Source organism: Apus apus, chromosome 19 (assembly GCF_020740795.1).
Source record: "Apus apus isolate bApuApu2 chromosome 19, bApuApu2.pri.cur, whole genome shotgun sequence".
In the NCBI taxonomy this organism is placed as follows: Eukaryota; Metazoa; Chordata; class Aves; order Apodiformes; family Apodidae; genus Apus; species Apus apus.
Window position 1 is genome coordinate 3,710,850 of NC_067300.1, and position 15,466 is coordinate 3,726,315.

The 15,466-nt window shown below is 49.9% G+C and overlaps 1 protein-coding gene across 2 annotated transcripts in view; it reads right to left on the reverse strand.

Annotated features, from left to right (window-relative positions):
- Positions 1 to 15,466, reverse strand: part of ASTN2 (astrotactin 2) — a 332,514-nt gene that overhangs the window by 76,061 nt on the left and 240,987 nt on the right. For both annotated transcript variants that reach the window (XM_051636914.1, XM_051636915.1), the window contains 2 exons: positions 15,078 to 15,211; positions 13,780 to 13,928 (listed from right to left, as the gene is read on the reverse strand). In XM_051636914.1, the coding sequence (XP_051492874.1) occupies positions 13,780 to 13,928; positions 15,078 to 15,211 (283 nt within the window). The remainder of the gene's footprint in view (positions 1 to 13,779; positions 13,929 to 15,077; positions 15,212 to 15,466) is intronic.

Consider the following 15,466-nt stretch of genomic DNA (forward strand, 5'->3'; position numbering starts at 1 on the left):
AATAAAACAGCAATTTCTTTTTTTTATTCTCTCCCTATCATCATCATTAACCTTCTATCTGCATAATATCCCTCTGCCAAGGATCTTCAACTGAGTAATAAAATTTTAGTACTTAAACTATATCAGTGCTCTGGAAGGGAGTATTCTTCTCATTTCAGAGAGAGAGAAACCAAGGTACAAAGAACTGAAATGACCTGCTCAAAGTCACACTGAAAATTATTAGCCAAGCCAGGAATAGATTCCCCAAGCCCTGAACCCCAGAGGCAGTGTGCCCACAGGTACATTGTTCTGACAGGCCAATTAGCTTTTATGGAAAGGTTTAAGGAAACATTTCCTTTCACAGACTCTGCCTGTTAATTTACTCCCAGACTTTTTCATCTGTGAGTGAGAGTGTCTTAGTTTCAGGCTGTCATGGCACATCCCAGCCCCTTTCCTTGCTTGAGACAAACACACTTTCAGCAAGTAAAGATCTGTTAACAACACAGAGTACCCTGCTACATGCTGGTTAACAAAGGGCTGGAAGAGTTTTCTCTGTGGGTCCCTGCTTACTAATTAAGTCTGATTGCAGAGGCTTCATCAAAGCAGAGGGCTCTGCACAGAGACACAACCCTGGGGAGCGCTGGGGCTCTGGGTGCAGAGGCACACTTTGCTTTCCAGCCTGCTGCTCTGCTTAGGTCTGCTCAGCTTGGTGGGGCAGAGCTGATTTTTCACCTAAAACCTCAATGTTCTTGGTTCTGCCTTTGCAGGATGCAGAAGGGAAAGGCAGGGGCAGAGGAGAGAAAGGCAGAAACGATGGGAGTGGGCGAGCCCAGCACATGAGAAGAGCAGACCCTCGTTTGCTTTCCACCTCTCTCTGCTGAGAAACAGTTAATAGGTTGCAAGGTTTCCACCCTTCCAGGACGGAGCCTTTTCCTCCCCTTTCGAGTGCCCCCTGCCTTCCTCCTCCAGCGACTGGGAAGCTGTGACTGCTCTACACCGCTGACACCTCGGCTGCTCTGGAAACCCATGAACTGTTTGAGAAAGGTCAGCTGGCAGCCGCCGCGGCCCTTCTCCTTCTCCTTTCCAGCCTGCACGGCCTCGGGCAGTGCAGGAGCCCCCTCTGTAGGCAGAGACCTACATCTACCACCATCCCCTTGACCTGTTTTTTCGGCAACGTTTTTCTTCATTCATCACAACCCAAGTGTCAGCCATGGGGCTGGAGGGTGAGAGGCACTGCGGGTCTCCGGGCCAGCTTGGGATCGGTCCGTGCTCCACTGCCTGTTCCACACGCCATGAGCCGAGGCTGGACATGCAGCAGGACAGCAGATTTGCCAGCACAACAGCCAACGTCTCGCCAGCTTGCTGTTGGCAAAATAAACCAAGCAAGCCTCTCTACGGCTCTGGGCTTCGGTACATCTCCTGGGTCCAGAGCTGCCTTCTCTCCAACCTCTCCAATGCAGGCACCTGCTTTTCCCTGGTCTCTTGCCAAGCCTGAGCTTCCCAGTGCTGCATGAGCGCTTTCCCAGCTTGCATTATGGGGGCTTCAGTGCAGTCCACAGGACGAGAGAAGGAAAGGACCCACTCCTGGTGCTCCTCCTCCATCCTCTCTCCTGCACCTCCTCAGCTCAGCCCTGCACATCATCCAGGTGAGACTCCCCAGCACTGCCACAGCTCCCCAGAACACAGCCTTAAACTCAGCTCTGGTTCAAAATGACCCCATTTCGGCCATGAGGTATGATGAAAAATACACACACAGAGAGACACTTGCTGGGGCCAGCAGTGAATTAATGGCAAATGAACACCAGACTGGAAGTAGTCAAGGCGAAACTCCTGCCTGGATGCAAACAAGCTCCATCCTTCCCAAAAGCAGAGTCTTTCTGGGGTGGGAGGTTAGCAGCTGAGTCAAGAGCTTCTGGCAGTTATCAGCCACTACTCCTATGAAACAGTTTGACCACAGCTTTTAAGAAAATGTGTGAATTTGCCCGTGTTTACTGCTCTCTGTCCTCAGCAGTTACAGTGCCTCCTCCTCAGAGATGCTCAGCCTGTCTTCACTACATCCTTTTTCATGGAGCCAGCCCTTCCCCACCCCTTCCACTCAGCCACACACCCAGTGTGTCTGCCAGCAGCCTTGGAAGGATTTGCTAACCCAGACAAAAACCCCCCATTCTGGATGGTCTCTAGTTGGGAGAAACATACACTTAGCCACTCTCAGCCCCCTTTGTATGAAGCCCCAGGATGTAGCATCACTCAGACACATGTCCCATGAAAAATGAGGGTGGCAAAGTTAGAAAGGAAGATGATGAAGATCTAAAGCCAATTTGTAGGCACCCTGAAACAACTTGATTTCTCCAGTGTCCCAGGAGCACTCCTGTCCCAGACATTAACATTACTCATTTTCATTTGGAGAACTTTCAGCATGTAACAAAAATATCTCAGGCTCAGTAACGAGGCAAGAAATCGTGCTTACGTAGCTGAGCAAGTAACATCACTCAATTTCCCTGTCCTTGTGGTGGAAGAAAAATGATTGGAGAATAAATTAATCCTAATAAATGTAGAATTCTGATCAGGCACACATAACCAGCAGTGCATCTGCAGGATGAGCAATTGATGAAGTCATTGCTCCAAAGGTGCCTTGATGCAATTAGTCACTTGTAAAACATGCAGCAGAGGAGAAAATCTTGCTCCTTTTGTGAAGGAGCATGAAAATGCCCCATGCATCAGAGTGATTTATGGGTTACAGTGCAGCAAAATTAGAGTGTGTGGCAATTAGGGTCGTTCTCTCAGAGATGAAAGGCCAGGGGGAGAAGAGTGAAAGGATGGACAGGATGCAGAAGGATCAGATGAAGGCAAAATGCCAATGCCACATTTCTGTGCTGTTGGTTTTTAACAGGGATTATTTCCCCTTTGCACAAATCATTGTGGGAGAAAAGCGGGTTTCACATGTAAAACTGGTGCCACTGAAGATGAATCAAGTCATTAATCACCAGCATGAGTATCCGTAATTAGAGCTGCTGGGAGCAGGAGCAAGAGTCAAAGGCTCCAACATGATTATGGACAGAGCTGGATTGTTTTATGACCAATATTAGCAGATAAAGGGAATTTATCACGTGCCTGAGAAGGCTGGCTGACGAGAATGGGGTGGCAGGGAGGAAGGCATTTCCCATCCCTAACCCCACTGCCTGGCTTCTGTGCCCACTACACCACTTGCCCCCCCACCATGCAAGCAGAGGGGAGGGCAGATGCTCACCCCAGCACCCTGCTTGCAGGGTGTACCAGGGGGGAGGACCCTCCCCACAGACACCGCAGCATCGAGGGCACAGGACCAGCCCATGGCCTGGAGCCTAAAGGAGCAGTCTGACTCCGCCATGCTGCAGCAGAGTGGGTCCTGGTGCAGCTCAGTGTGTTCCCAAGGGATGCACCAGCTGTTTGCAGCTGGAGGAGGCAGCAGATGCCGAGCAGCAGACCCTCGCAGCGCACAGCTGGGGAGGGCGGGGAGTGCCTGGCCAGCTCCTCACCTCCTGCCTTGCCCGGAGGAACCGGGCAGCTTTCCCACGTCCTCCCCAGCATGGGCTGTCCCTCCAGCTCACACGCTCCTTTCTCCAGCCCCGTTCCCAACAAGCCCCAGCATGTCCCTGCACAGCCGCCTGCTTTCATGACAGGAGTGAGAAGGGAGGATGGGAGCTGGGGACAGGCAAAGAAGGCACCAGAAGTCCTCCCAGCCCCGCTGGGAGGGGAACATGCAGCTTCTCTCTAGGTCCAGGGGCCCCAGTGTCTAATTTGAAGGAGCTATTCCTTGTAGACATCCAGGTGGGTTTTGAAAGTCTCCAGAGAAGGAGACTCCACAGCCTCTCTGCACAGACTGTTTCTTTGCTCTGCCACCCTTACAGTAAAGAAGCTTCTCCTGCTGTTGAGATGGAACTTCTTATGTTCTAGCTTGTACCCATTGTTCCTTGTTCTATTACTGGGCACCATCAAAAAGAGACTGGCCCCTTTCCCTTGACATTCACTCCTCAGATATTTATAGACATTAATAGGATGGCATTTCCCATCCCCTTGAGCTGTGCCCCATGCTGGAGCAGAGCTGGTAGCTTCTTTTAGCTATTGCTCCTGCCCATCTTGGTCCCTAGCAGGACAGGCACATTCACCTGGCTTTGACAATCTCCATCTACCAAGATGAAGCCAAGGTTTCTAGAGCAACTGGAAACTAAGATCTGAAAATAATTGTGAACTTTCGAGGCTTGAGGGCAGCAAGCACAGTAAATGTTAACAGTACATGAATTTGGATCCTTGTCCTTAACTGGCTCATCCAGATGTAGAGTTCACACCCACTTTTTGGCCATGACTGCTGCGTGCCTCAGTTTCCCAGGCCCAATGAAGTTGGGTGAGAAGAAGTTGGTGACATGTATTGATTTCCACAGGTGACAGCGCAGGGACAGTATTATCTGGGGTTGTGTTTAAGCTCTCCTCTGTCAGCACAGCCATGCTTTGAGCATCTGTGCTCCTTCCCATAGTGTCCTCACAAGTGTGCACGCATATGAGCATGCCACGGAGAGGGAGTTGGAAAGTGGAGTCCCCCAGGACTACCTCAATGCTTCTGACTCCACTGTCACCTGGCTGGGCATTCAGGACCAGCAACAGGGAGATGAAATGTGAGCCTTGTTAAAGCCAGTAGATTTACCCAGGATCATGGGTCTCTCTGGAGTTTAAATTCAGGTCTTCTCAGTGTGGCAAATACTCATGTTGGTGAGGCCAGTTCCAAGGACAGCCCAGCCAAGGATGGCAGAATGACTGTAGGAGCTGGGCTGCAGGAGCAGAGTCACTGCCAGGCTCTGAGCTCCAGTGGGGCATTTCCTACCCCAGCCTCACTCTGTTTCATCAGGGTGACTCATCAGACCACCACAAAAAACCTCACGACTTTGCTTCACTAGTCATTATCAGAAACTTCCTTTATTAAATTAATGGCCATCCTCTATCTGTCATCTCACAGATAATAAAAAGAAACGAGGGCTGGAAGGAGCACTGCAGACCCGTGCCTGGAGCCAGGCTGGTATCAACAGAACTCACGTCCAGCAGTTCTGCAGAGCTGCTCCTGCACAGGAACAGGAGGAGGCAAACCCCCCCACACCAAACAGTCTCCAGCATAAACGTGGTGGGTTCCCTTTCTCCAGTACCCCTCAGGATGGTGCTTCAGTGCAGCATTGCTAATTAGTACAGCTTTGACACAGTCATTTGGTCACAGGGACAAGCTCATCTCACTGGCTGTGGTAGGACCAACACAACACTCTTCCTCAAATACGTCTCTCACATGGGACAGATGAATGCCTGCAATTAAACACTCACTGCTCTGAATTATCCCCTCTGAGATATATCAACCCCTTCCCCACAATTGGCATGACATGATCTAGCAAGAAGGAAGATCTTACTTGGTTCCAATGACACCAGTTCAAAGTATGAAGCTTTTTGGGTCCCAGGGTTCCAGAAGTCAGATGAAAAAAATATATTCTCTCCTTTGCAAACAAGCCCCAGCAGCAGATCACCCACCCTCTAGCAAAGGAAAGGTCATGGTCTTGCTCTCTGGGAGAGCAGGATTAGAGGGGTGGGAAGAGTTCAGTCACTCCCAGCAAAGACCAAGTCAACTCGGTGCCGAGATAAGACTGGTCCTTGACCCCACCATGCAGGCCTCATCAATGGAAACCCAGCAAGGGAACACTGCAGAATATCCACTCTATCCCCCATAACCCAAACTAGCCGCAGCAGCATTTCCTATTATGTCTCCATAACCTAATCTGACCCCCTCTAGGGTCTCCAGATGAATATCTGAGAAAGCTCACAAGTCCAATCACCCAATTACAGGGAGGAAAGGCTTATCCTATCTAAACAGCATGAAATGTAACATAGCCCCAGCTGCCCCCTCCCTCCTAGGGGCCAGATCTCAATCCCTAGCAAGCTGAACAAACTGGGAAGGGGTCATGGGGGAGATGGGGAGGGTCTCTCCCTGCTCTTGTATCATACGAAACCTGTAGGAGGAGCAGCTATTTTAATTGGCAAATCCCCTGACTCAAGATTTAATCCCTCTCCATTTTTGCTTAACTTCCCTCACACCAAAGCAATGTGGGGAGCAGATGATGTGCATCACCTCGAGCTGCTGACCCAATGAGAGGAACCTCCATTGTCTTGGTGAACAGGGGGCCAGGGGACAACAGTCCTCAGGACACAGAGTGTACACAGCCCAGCTTGGGAGATGCAGGAATGAAGGGCTGGTACCACTATGTGCCATTTAACACAAACACACTTGGGGAAGGGTGTGGTTTAGAGCAGCTTTGTTGTTGGCTGGGCAGAGCAGGCAACAGGCAGGATCCCAGCCCAGGACGACTGCAACATCCCCAGAGCACCCCCTGCACTGGGGCTGAGAGATTTCAAACAGGACAGAATAGGCTGCCCCAAGGCAGCCTTTGTGCCTCCTTGGATCCCTTTCCTATCCGTATTTCCTTCCAGAGAAGTGTGGAGGGACATTGTCTAACTTTTTGGACTGTATTTCAGCCACCTGACAAAGCTGAATGCATGGGAAACCTTTACAGCAGCCAGAGGAGTGGAAAGCAGACTCCCCAGCCCATCCAGAATCTCATCTCAGGCTTTGGCTACAATGAGAGGAACATGCATAATCTCCAGAAAGACCCTAGCCTGGCAGGGAATCCCAGTCTGGGCGTCATTTGGAGCCCATCCAAAGGGAAGACCCATGTATTCTGGCCAAGTTTCCTTCCAGAGAAGGGTCATGTTGCATCCACAGATGCCCCACAGCCTAAATTTTCCAAGTAGTTCAGGGCTGCATTGCCAAGCGCCAGCTTTGGAAATGCAGACTGAGCTTCCCTCCAAATTCCAGCCACAATTTATTGATCAGAAAAGCCTGTCTAGTCAATAAAAGCTCCTACAAAAAGGTTCCACCACACTGCACTCACATGCCATGAGCTGTCTGACTGCGTTAGCAGCCTTCACTTCTGATGCTTTCTGACAAGATGGATTTGTGGCCTTGACTTTTCCAGATCAGGAGAAACTTAATCCTAGAGGATACAATTACAGACCAGTAAAAAAACCTCCATCACTGGCCTCATTAAGTGTCATTTAAGAAGTTCAGAGCTAGAAGGAAGCATCTACAGCTGTCCTTTGCCTTGAGGGAGAGGTGTCTCCGAATAGACAGCACAAAGCCCTTGGCAAACACTCTGCTTTTAAAGTGCATGACATACTCGTGGCACCATCCAGGCTGCTCCATCCTCTGCAGTCAGCAGGGAATGGGCAGACAGTCCCAGCTCTCCACCTACAAAGTGATTTGGGAGAAAACAAAGATAATGCCCAGTTCTGTCCAAAAGGTGTCTGGGCAGATAAAAATAAAAAAAGCTTGGAACAACCATATGGAAATGTGAATTAATGAAATATTTCAGCAACTGACTCAATCCTAATTGAGAGCTGAGAACCCTCCACCTCCCTTCTGCTTTCCAGGATACAAAAATGACACTGGTAGGTGGAAATAACTACAGCTGTCCCAGTGGGAGAGAAATGAGTGAGCGTAATGGCCAAAATTAAGCACTTGCTTGGTACTATTACACAACATATCCCAGGAAGCAGCTTCCAAAAACTTGACCTTCTCTTCCAAGGCTTGTTTTTGAATCATGTTTCTTTTTGCTAACAAGTGAAATGGATTTAGCACTCAAAAAGGGTACTCTGGGTATTGAAAATATCTTTACCCATGTACTAGTTACAGGCGAAGCAGCAGCAATGGCAGCTGCCACAAAGCAGCCCTGCCCTGCCTGGGCCTTCACAGATGAAGCTCTGCTGCATTTCCATCCCAGCATATAAGTTGAGCTACCCCTCACCAAGTGGTGGTTGTGATCAGCCAAACACCTGCCTACCAAGAAAACCAGCTGAGATCCACCAGGCAGATCACTGAGAAAGGAGCAGGTAGGGGGCACCACGCAGTGAGCATGAAACTGGTGATGGTGGGTCACCAGCTCCTGCTCACCATCAGCTCCTCCTCTACTTCAGTAATGCTGAAGGACCTCTTTTGAACATGAGTCAAACACATAGAGACGACCCATAGAAAGTGCTGCCTCATGCTCATGGGCTGAGCACTGACATCCCTGACCACCAGCATCACTGCACTGAGAGCAACAGTCTGGTAGCTTAGGGAGAGAGAACAAATGCTCTCCTGAAACCAACAGAGAGACTGGGGTCTCTCTTCCAAGTCTCATCTTGTGATTCATCAGCTGCAGAGCCTGTGTCCCCTGGGCCTACTTACAAATCAAAAATAATTTACAAAAATGGCACCTATAAGAATATTTGCCTTTGCTTCCACAGGGCTTTGCAGAGGCAGGCAATGCCATCACCCAACCTCAGGTTCATCAGCGTCTTTAACAACAACTGGTTTCAACACTCATGCCTGAAAATCCTCCACATTTCATTGGCATGAATTAAAACTCTGGACATTCACATATTTACCCAACTCCTGGCTGGACCTGAAGCTCCTACAGCTTTAAGGGCTGCTCTCTCTGGTGCCCAGTGCCTTTGGAAGTCAGGACTCTAAAGATGACATTAAGATGATCGGAGTGCAACCTGGCTGTGCAGAGCCTGCACTGACTCCTTACTGACAGACACAGGATTTATTCTGGCCAGACAATTTTTCCTCTTCTTCCAGCCTATCACTGGCTTTCACACAACAGTAGCAGCACAGCTTGCACACAAGAGGGTGTTCTGGGAGTGACAGTTGCCATAGCTGTATCCATGTAGCCCTGGCCGCCCAGACATGTCAGAACGATGCTCTACAGAGCAGAATTAAGCTATAAATAAGATCCTTCCAAGCCTCAATTCGGAGCACAACTTGCAAGTGTACAAAATGTTAAGCCTTCTGGTTTGACCTCTTTCTTTTATAGACACGATGTGTATTCAGAGACTCCCCTGCAGAACAGCATTCTCCAGAGAAGCCTGGAACAGCGACGTGCATAGGTTTTATACGAGCAGCCCCTCAACTTCTGCACATCGTTCTGCCCAGTCTATTCTCCAGATGCCCTCCTCAGCTTCCCTGCCAGCTCTTCTCCACATAGCCCTGTATATGGAGGACCCTAGTATACCAGAGGACTCTGACCAAGCTGCCAGAATCTGATTCTCTGAGGTCTACGTGATCCCAACAAGCTGATTCAGCAGGCTGTGTTTCTGCTCTCCTTTCTTTGAGAATTACAAGCTGTTCTGGATGAGGGCTACCTCTTATGAGCGTGATCCCTGACCAGCCAAAGAGACACAGGAGCTGCCAGGATCCCTGGATGCCGTGAGAAGTAAAAGAGCTTGGGAGTCTCTTCTTAGACCTCACTGGTCCTTCTGGGACACAGTTCCTTGTGGCCAACAGCAGCACTGCTGCATAAAAGGAAATGGGTGGTGTTCTGTGTTGTATATTTTTTTCCAACTAACACCTCACGATATCCCCAAGTACATTAGTACAGCTGCAGAAGTGGTGCCACAGAAAAGACAGAGAAACCAGAGCATAAGAGCCTACACAGAACAGGACAGAAGATGATGGGCTGGGAGAACAGTAGAGACTCATAATCCACCTTTTGTGATCTGCTAGCAGCAACACAGAGAAAGAAGCAGTCACATTCCCACTCACTGTCACCCTCAACTCTGGTGACAGCAAGTGATGCTTCATTTCTCTGCAGCTTCCCAGTTCTACCCACTTTGATACTGGAGCACAAGCAGGAGGAAATGGCTCCAGGCTCAAGAAGCACAACTAATGTGTGTTTTGCCTGACCACCTTGGTGGGGGGAGTGACTAGGAGGTGCAGCCCCATTCAGTGGTCAGCCCAAGGACCCCAGTCCACCACACATTGAAAACCAGGCCTCTTGTCCTTCAGCCATTCCCAGGCCTGCCGTGTGCTGGTACAAGCACATCCAAAGCATGTTTTTAGTTTTAAACTTTACATTTTGCACACTCACATCAGCCACCCCAACCTGTCCTGGTGCCCAGGTCACTCCAACCTGCCACGTGGGCACCGAAGATGGTCCAGGTGGTTTTAAGCCAGGCACAGGGCTGCTTGCCCCAGCACAGGGATTTTACCCTTTGTCTTTCAGCTCCTACCTCAGCTCCTCAGCTCCCAGTCATAAAACCAGGGCAAGGATCCTTCTGTTCTGCTACCCTTCATAGGCTGGAAGATACAGTGCTCCCCATGCAGGACCATCTCAGGTGGTGGGCTCAGCTCATCCAAGGGACCTTCTGAGCCAGGGCCACCACAATTAGCCACAGCAATACCCCAGGCCCCTGTCTGGCAGAGGCAGGGACATGGCCTGGCTACAGCAACCAGAACTGAGACATAAAAAGCACTTTACACCATGATCATGTTATCCCCTTGTCCCTCCCCCTCATTCCCTTTGGAGCTTCTTAACTTCAGAAACCTTCCTCCAGAGGAGTGTTGGAGTGACAGAAAACATTTTCCAAGCCTAATATCAGTTCCAGATGTTCACAGCCATTTCAGTTTGTACCTCACCCTGTAAAACACATTTCTCCCTCTCCCTCTCTCAACTGCAGCGCCTGCTTCGTCCATGACATAATGCGCTGGCGGGCTCGGCCGCGCACACACACACACACACGCTCACGCCCTCTTCGAGAGCCCCGTGTTCAAACAAAGAGCATCACTCAACTACAAAGCCATTGCACACATGGAGTTATGACTAATTTCCACAAGTTTTAATAAACAGTTTGAGGTGTAATTGCTCCCCATCTTCTCAGCTGGCTCCCGAGCGAAGGGCCGCTCGCTCCCCGTGCGCTGGTGTTGAAAGTGTGGTTTGTTTTGCACACAAGTTCACCTCCTATTAGCCTGGGATGGTCCAAGTGCTATATTTTTTCAAACACCAGTAATAACCTTCTTTAAAAAGCATGTACAGCCCGGGGGGGACTGACCCACGTGAGTTTCTGGCTTCTTCCACCCATCCCACAGCATCGCTGCCCCGCACAGAACCCGGTGGGGAGCAGAGGGGATACACATTAGAGCAGCCTTCAAATTCCCTCCTGATCCTGCTCCCAGAAGAAGAGGAATAAATAGTTTCTGGCTCAAAGGAAAGGCTTCACCTCCCAGTTCCAAAGCAAGGGGGAGGCCGAGGAGTTTTGCAAGGCAGAGAGAGACTGAAGGCTTTTGAGGCGCAGGAGGGAGGCAGAAGGCAGGTTAGGCAGCAGCCAGGTGCCACCTGGCTTGCCACAGGGCTGAGGAACATGTTGGCACAGCCCTTGCCACAGCTGGTGCCAGGAATTAAAAAAAAATAAATATGGCTACAACTGCAAATAAACAAACAAAAAACCCTGCACAAGTACAAATAACCCAGACACTTGAACTCAAGAGATCCAAAGGACAAATGACAGCAATCTCAAGAGCCCTCAAGACTTGCAGGATCCTCCCAGCCCAGCACTGCCACGCTCTGCAGATACCTGTGGTGCATCTCCCAGCAACAGGAGGACCTGCTCCTTTCTGCCAGCAGCCACAAGACTGGTGGGCCAAGACCTGCCAATATCCATCAAAAGCCATTCAAATTTAATACCCCCCACACCCCTTCCAAGGCTTCATCCTTCTGGAGTTTACTTTTGTGTGTGACTGCTGCTCAGGTGTGATGGAGATGTGCTGCACCATGACGGGTGGGTGATGGTGGTGAGGGGATACTCATGGTAGGATTTTTGGTCGGGTGAAGCACAATACTAAGCAAAGCCTTTAAGATCTGTAGCAATCAGCATTTCTGCAAACCTATGCAAGGTATTTGCAAGAATCAAGCCATCTGGCATTTGGGGCCTGTTAGGTAAGAAAGGAATGAAAGCAGGAATGTTGTTTCGTTATAAACAACATGAAGGAAAAGAAAAAGGAGAGATTTAGGATTGGCTTTTCTCTTTAATTGTAATGGGGTCATTCTGTCCCAAGTGGTCCCTCTGAGCAGGGAGAGGGGAGGGCAGTTCCCCACAATGAATTCAATCGCCTGTCAAACACATGGCAGTCATAAAAGGAAAATAATAATAATAATCTGTATTTCCTACTCTGGCTGCCAGGCAAAGATCCAGCCACTTCAAAAGAGAAACCCCACATTTCCCTGGTCTGGCCTCACCTGACCGATGTGAGAGCAATCTGGAATCCCCATCCAAAACAAAGCCCCTCCTTTGGTGGCTTTTCTTTCTCTGTCACTGGAGGGTGCCCCTCCAAGATAAAGAACAAGCTGGGAAGCTAGAAACATAACCCAGGGGCCATGGCCACATCGGGCAGCTATGGAAATGGATGCTGGCAGGGTGTAGGAGAAAAGTCCTGTGGGACAGGACTGGTGTATGAGCCAGGAATCAGAGTTCCTTCTTGCGGGGATCTCCACAAACAGTTGGGGGCTCCCAGGATGTGGGGCTCTGGCTCTCTCCAGAAGGAAAAGGCCAACTCCTCTAGCAGAAAAAAAAAAATGGATATGGCAGTAAGAGAGGCTGCAGAAGTGGAATAGATGAGTCTGAGATGAACAGAGGGTGAAAATATCCCTGTGGGTCTGAGTTGGAGCAGTTTTCTCTGTGGCAGCTCATGGCAGCAGAGAACTTGGCTCAGAGGTTCTTACAAAATTAGTAAGAAGAAAAAAGCCACCACCACAAGCTGAGAAAGCTTCTGAGTAGGACCTAGGGGCTGCCCATGTGCAATTCCCAATTCCCATTCTGGCTCTGAATGATCTTCCCAAGATCACCTCCCCAGCAGAGAAATACAGACAAATGTCTTGCCAGGATGTCTGCAAATTCGCAGGAGCACAGGAAGGTTCCCCCTCCAATGTCAGCCCTGTCCCCACCTTCAGTCTGGTCCTTTGCCCTTGCAGGGAGCCCAGCCATGCATGCCTCACAGAAGCTGATCAGGCTCCACCTTAAAGCAAGTGAAGTTTTTAATCACCCAAAAGCACTGTTGCTGAGCCTTGCTCCTCTAATGGGAAAGGACCCTTCATATAAAGGTAAATCTCTGCTTTGGTCAACAACACTGGCTGCCCCTGACATGTCACCTGAGCTTCTTTAACAAAGTACATCCAAAATTACTAAGTAAAAAGCAGTAGGAGGTTTTGCTTGGCTTTCTATGCAGCAATAGCATCACCCAAGGTCTCAAGTACTGTTTTCTGAAATATATCCTTGATTGACCCAAATCAAAACCCATCCTTCACACCCCTCCTCCTTGCCCAGCAGCTCCTAGAGCACAGCTTGAATTGCTGACAAAGCCTTTGCAAGGCACAGAGTGCTCATTCCAAGCAGAAATAAACTCCAACCCAAGGAAGTTTCACATTCCCCTGGAGATGTTTTGTGCTGCTTAAATGATCACTCTAAATATTGTAGGTTTTGAGTGATTTAAATAAAAGTGCAAGACAACTTAGAGTCCTTTCAGAGGCTGGCATGCAATGCAACATTAACTGAAATGGACAATAAACCCTTAAGTTGTTGAGAACTGACCTTCTTCCCACATCCACCATCCTGTATCATTTCAGAGTGATCAGATCAAACAGCCACTTGAGTCAGAAACTCCAACTCACAGCTCTCCTACTGAAAAAGGGTCAAATAATTTCCTCCTGCCACACTGCATTTTGTATTTCCTTTTTCCCTCAGACACTTGCGTCTGCAGACAACTTCAGAAACATCTCCTGAATCAAGTGGGTTTAATACCTCATGTTAACACTGTGTCTCTATGCACCCTTCTCCACAAAAGCAGCAGTTCCCAGCCAGCTGGGATGCAGGACACATGGCCATACACCCTCTGCACCAAGAGGAGGTTGGTCTTGCACCCACCTGTGTAGAGGTCTGTGTCTGTGTACTCATCCACCTTCTTGTGCTGCAGGACGTAGTCAGACACCTTTGTCCCAATGGCAGGCTGCACATCCAGCCACTCCAGAGACACCACAGTGCTGGAGGGCTCCACGCTGGGGGAGAGCCTGAGGCTGGGCAAGGAGAGAGGAAAAAAAACAAGTAAGACATCAGCTCCCTTTCTGGGGAGGAATCCACTTTTACAAATGGCACAGACCCTGGCAGGGCTCATGCTCATCCACAGACCCACAAGGACAGGGACACAAGTGGAAGAGCACAGAAAAACTTCCAGTTGAAGTTCATTTGGGTGCAGCCTATGCAATGTGTGTCTCTCCCTCCCCCTGCTTCTGCAAGAGCCTAGATCATGCAGCTGCAACCACGCAACCCCAAATATCCCATGTAAAGGAACCTTCACCTCCTGGGAGAACTACTGGCCTTCAGTAGCCCTGTGGGAAACTGAAGACCAGCTGCCCAGGAGCAAAAGAGAAGGGAAGGATTCAACTTAACCTTTGTGCAACCCAGCAGGGTTGAGCCTGCAGGAGAGGAAGGTCTGGGCTGCTCTGTCAGTGAGCAAAGGCAAGAGGGGTGGGAGGGAGAAAAGGGGCAGACATGGCTGAGAATTTACCCAGCTGCAAGTGAGTAAGCCTCTGCTGGGTGTGAGCATAAGCCAAAGCAGGGCAGCTGTGCAGAAGCTCCTGCCCGGATCAGGGACCTCATAGGCAGGGCTAAAAGCAGAGCAGCTTCATGCTTTTGGCTGTGCTAGCACAAAGGTGTCCACTGCTCTGTGCTCCAGGGTAAAGGACAACACAAAGTACAAGGCTATGGAGAGACTGGCTCCAAACATACGAGCGTGTTTGTTGAACACAGGATGGGAAATGAATCCCCTCCGAGGATATTGGCTCACTGAGAAGGTGTTCTGCTCCTTGTGGATCACTGGAGCCAGTCTTCCTGCTTTCTCAGCTAATTTCCCATCAGTTTGCTCCTGATTTGCTCTTGCCCTGACAAGCTGCAATGAATTGCACTGTAATTTCATTTCTTTCAGCATTCGAAATCCCATCCTACAAGCCCTGCTAATCAGGTGATGAAAATCTATAAGGAAACCTTCCAGGGCCACAGCCGGAGCCAGGATATCCTAAAAGCATCAGTCACACAGTGAGGAGCACTGGACTGTGGCCCCGGGGCTCAGAGAAGAGAGGCAGGAGGTGCCTGTGGGCTGAGCCTGAGGGAAAGGGGTTGGTGCTGAGGGGCCATGACCCGAGGGAGGGACTTGCACCCATACGTACACAGGCGGAGGGAGAGGGCTGCAGTTTGGGAGTCCATTCTCATCGAAGGCGTTGAGGTCACACCTGCACCAGTCTTCGATAACATCTCCTTTCCCCGAGCACCAGTATGAGCTCATCAGGGCTCCCCTGAAAGCCTGACATGAGAACAGAAAGCGTGAACACGTGTGCTAAGGACTCAGAGAAATCTGGCCAGCAGCTCAGCCGTGTCGTGCTGAGCATCAGGGGAGTGTGTGCAAGGAGCCCGGCGATTGGGAAATGAGGGTAGAGCCTCTCAGCTCTGCCACTGACTCTCTACATGGCCCTGGGCAAGTCCCTTCACCTCCCTGAGAACTGAGTGACGATGGTTCCTCCCCGGGTGCTGCTTTTGGTGAGGGGATGGGGTGTGTCTG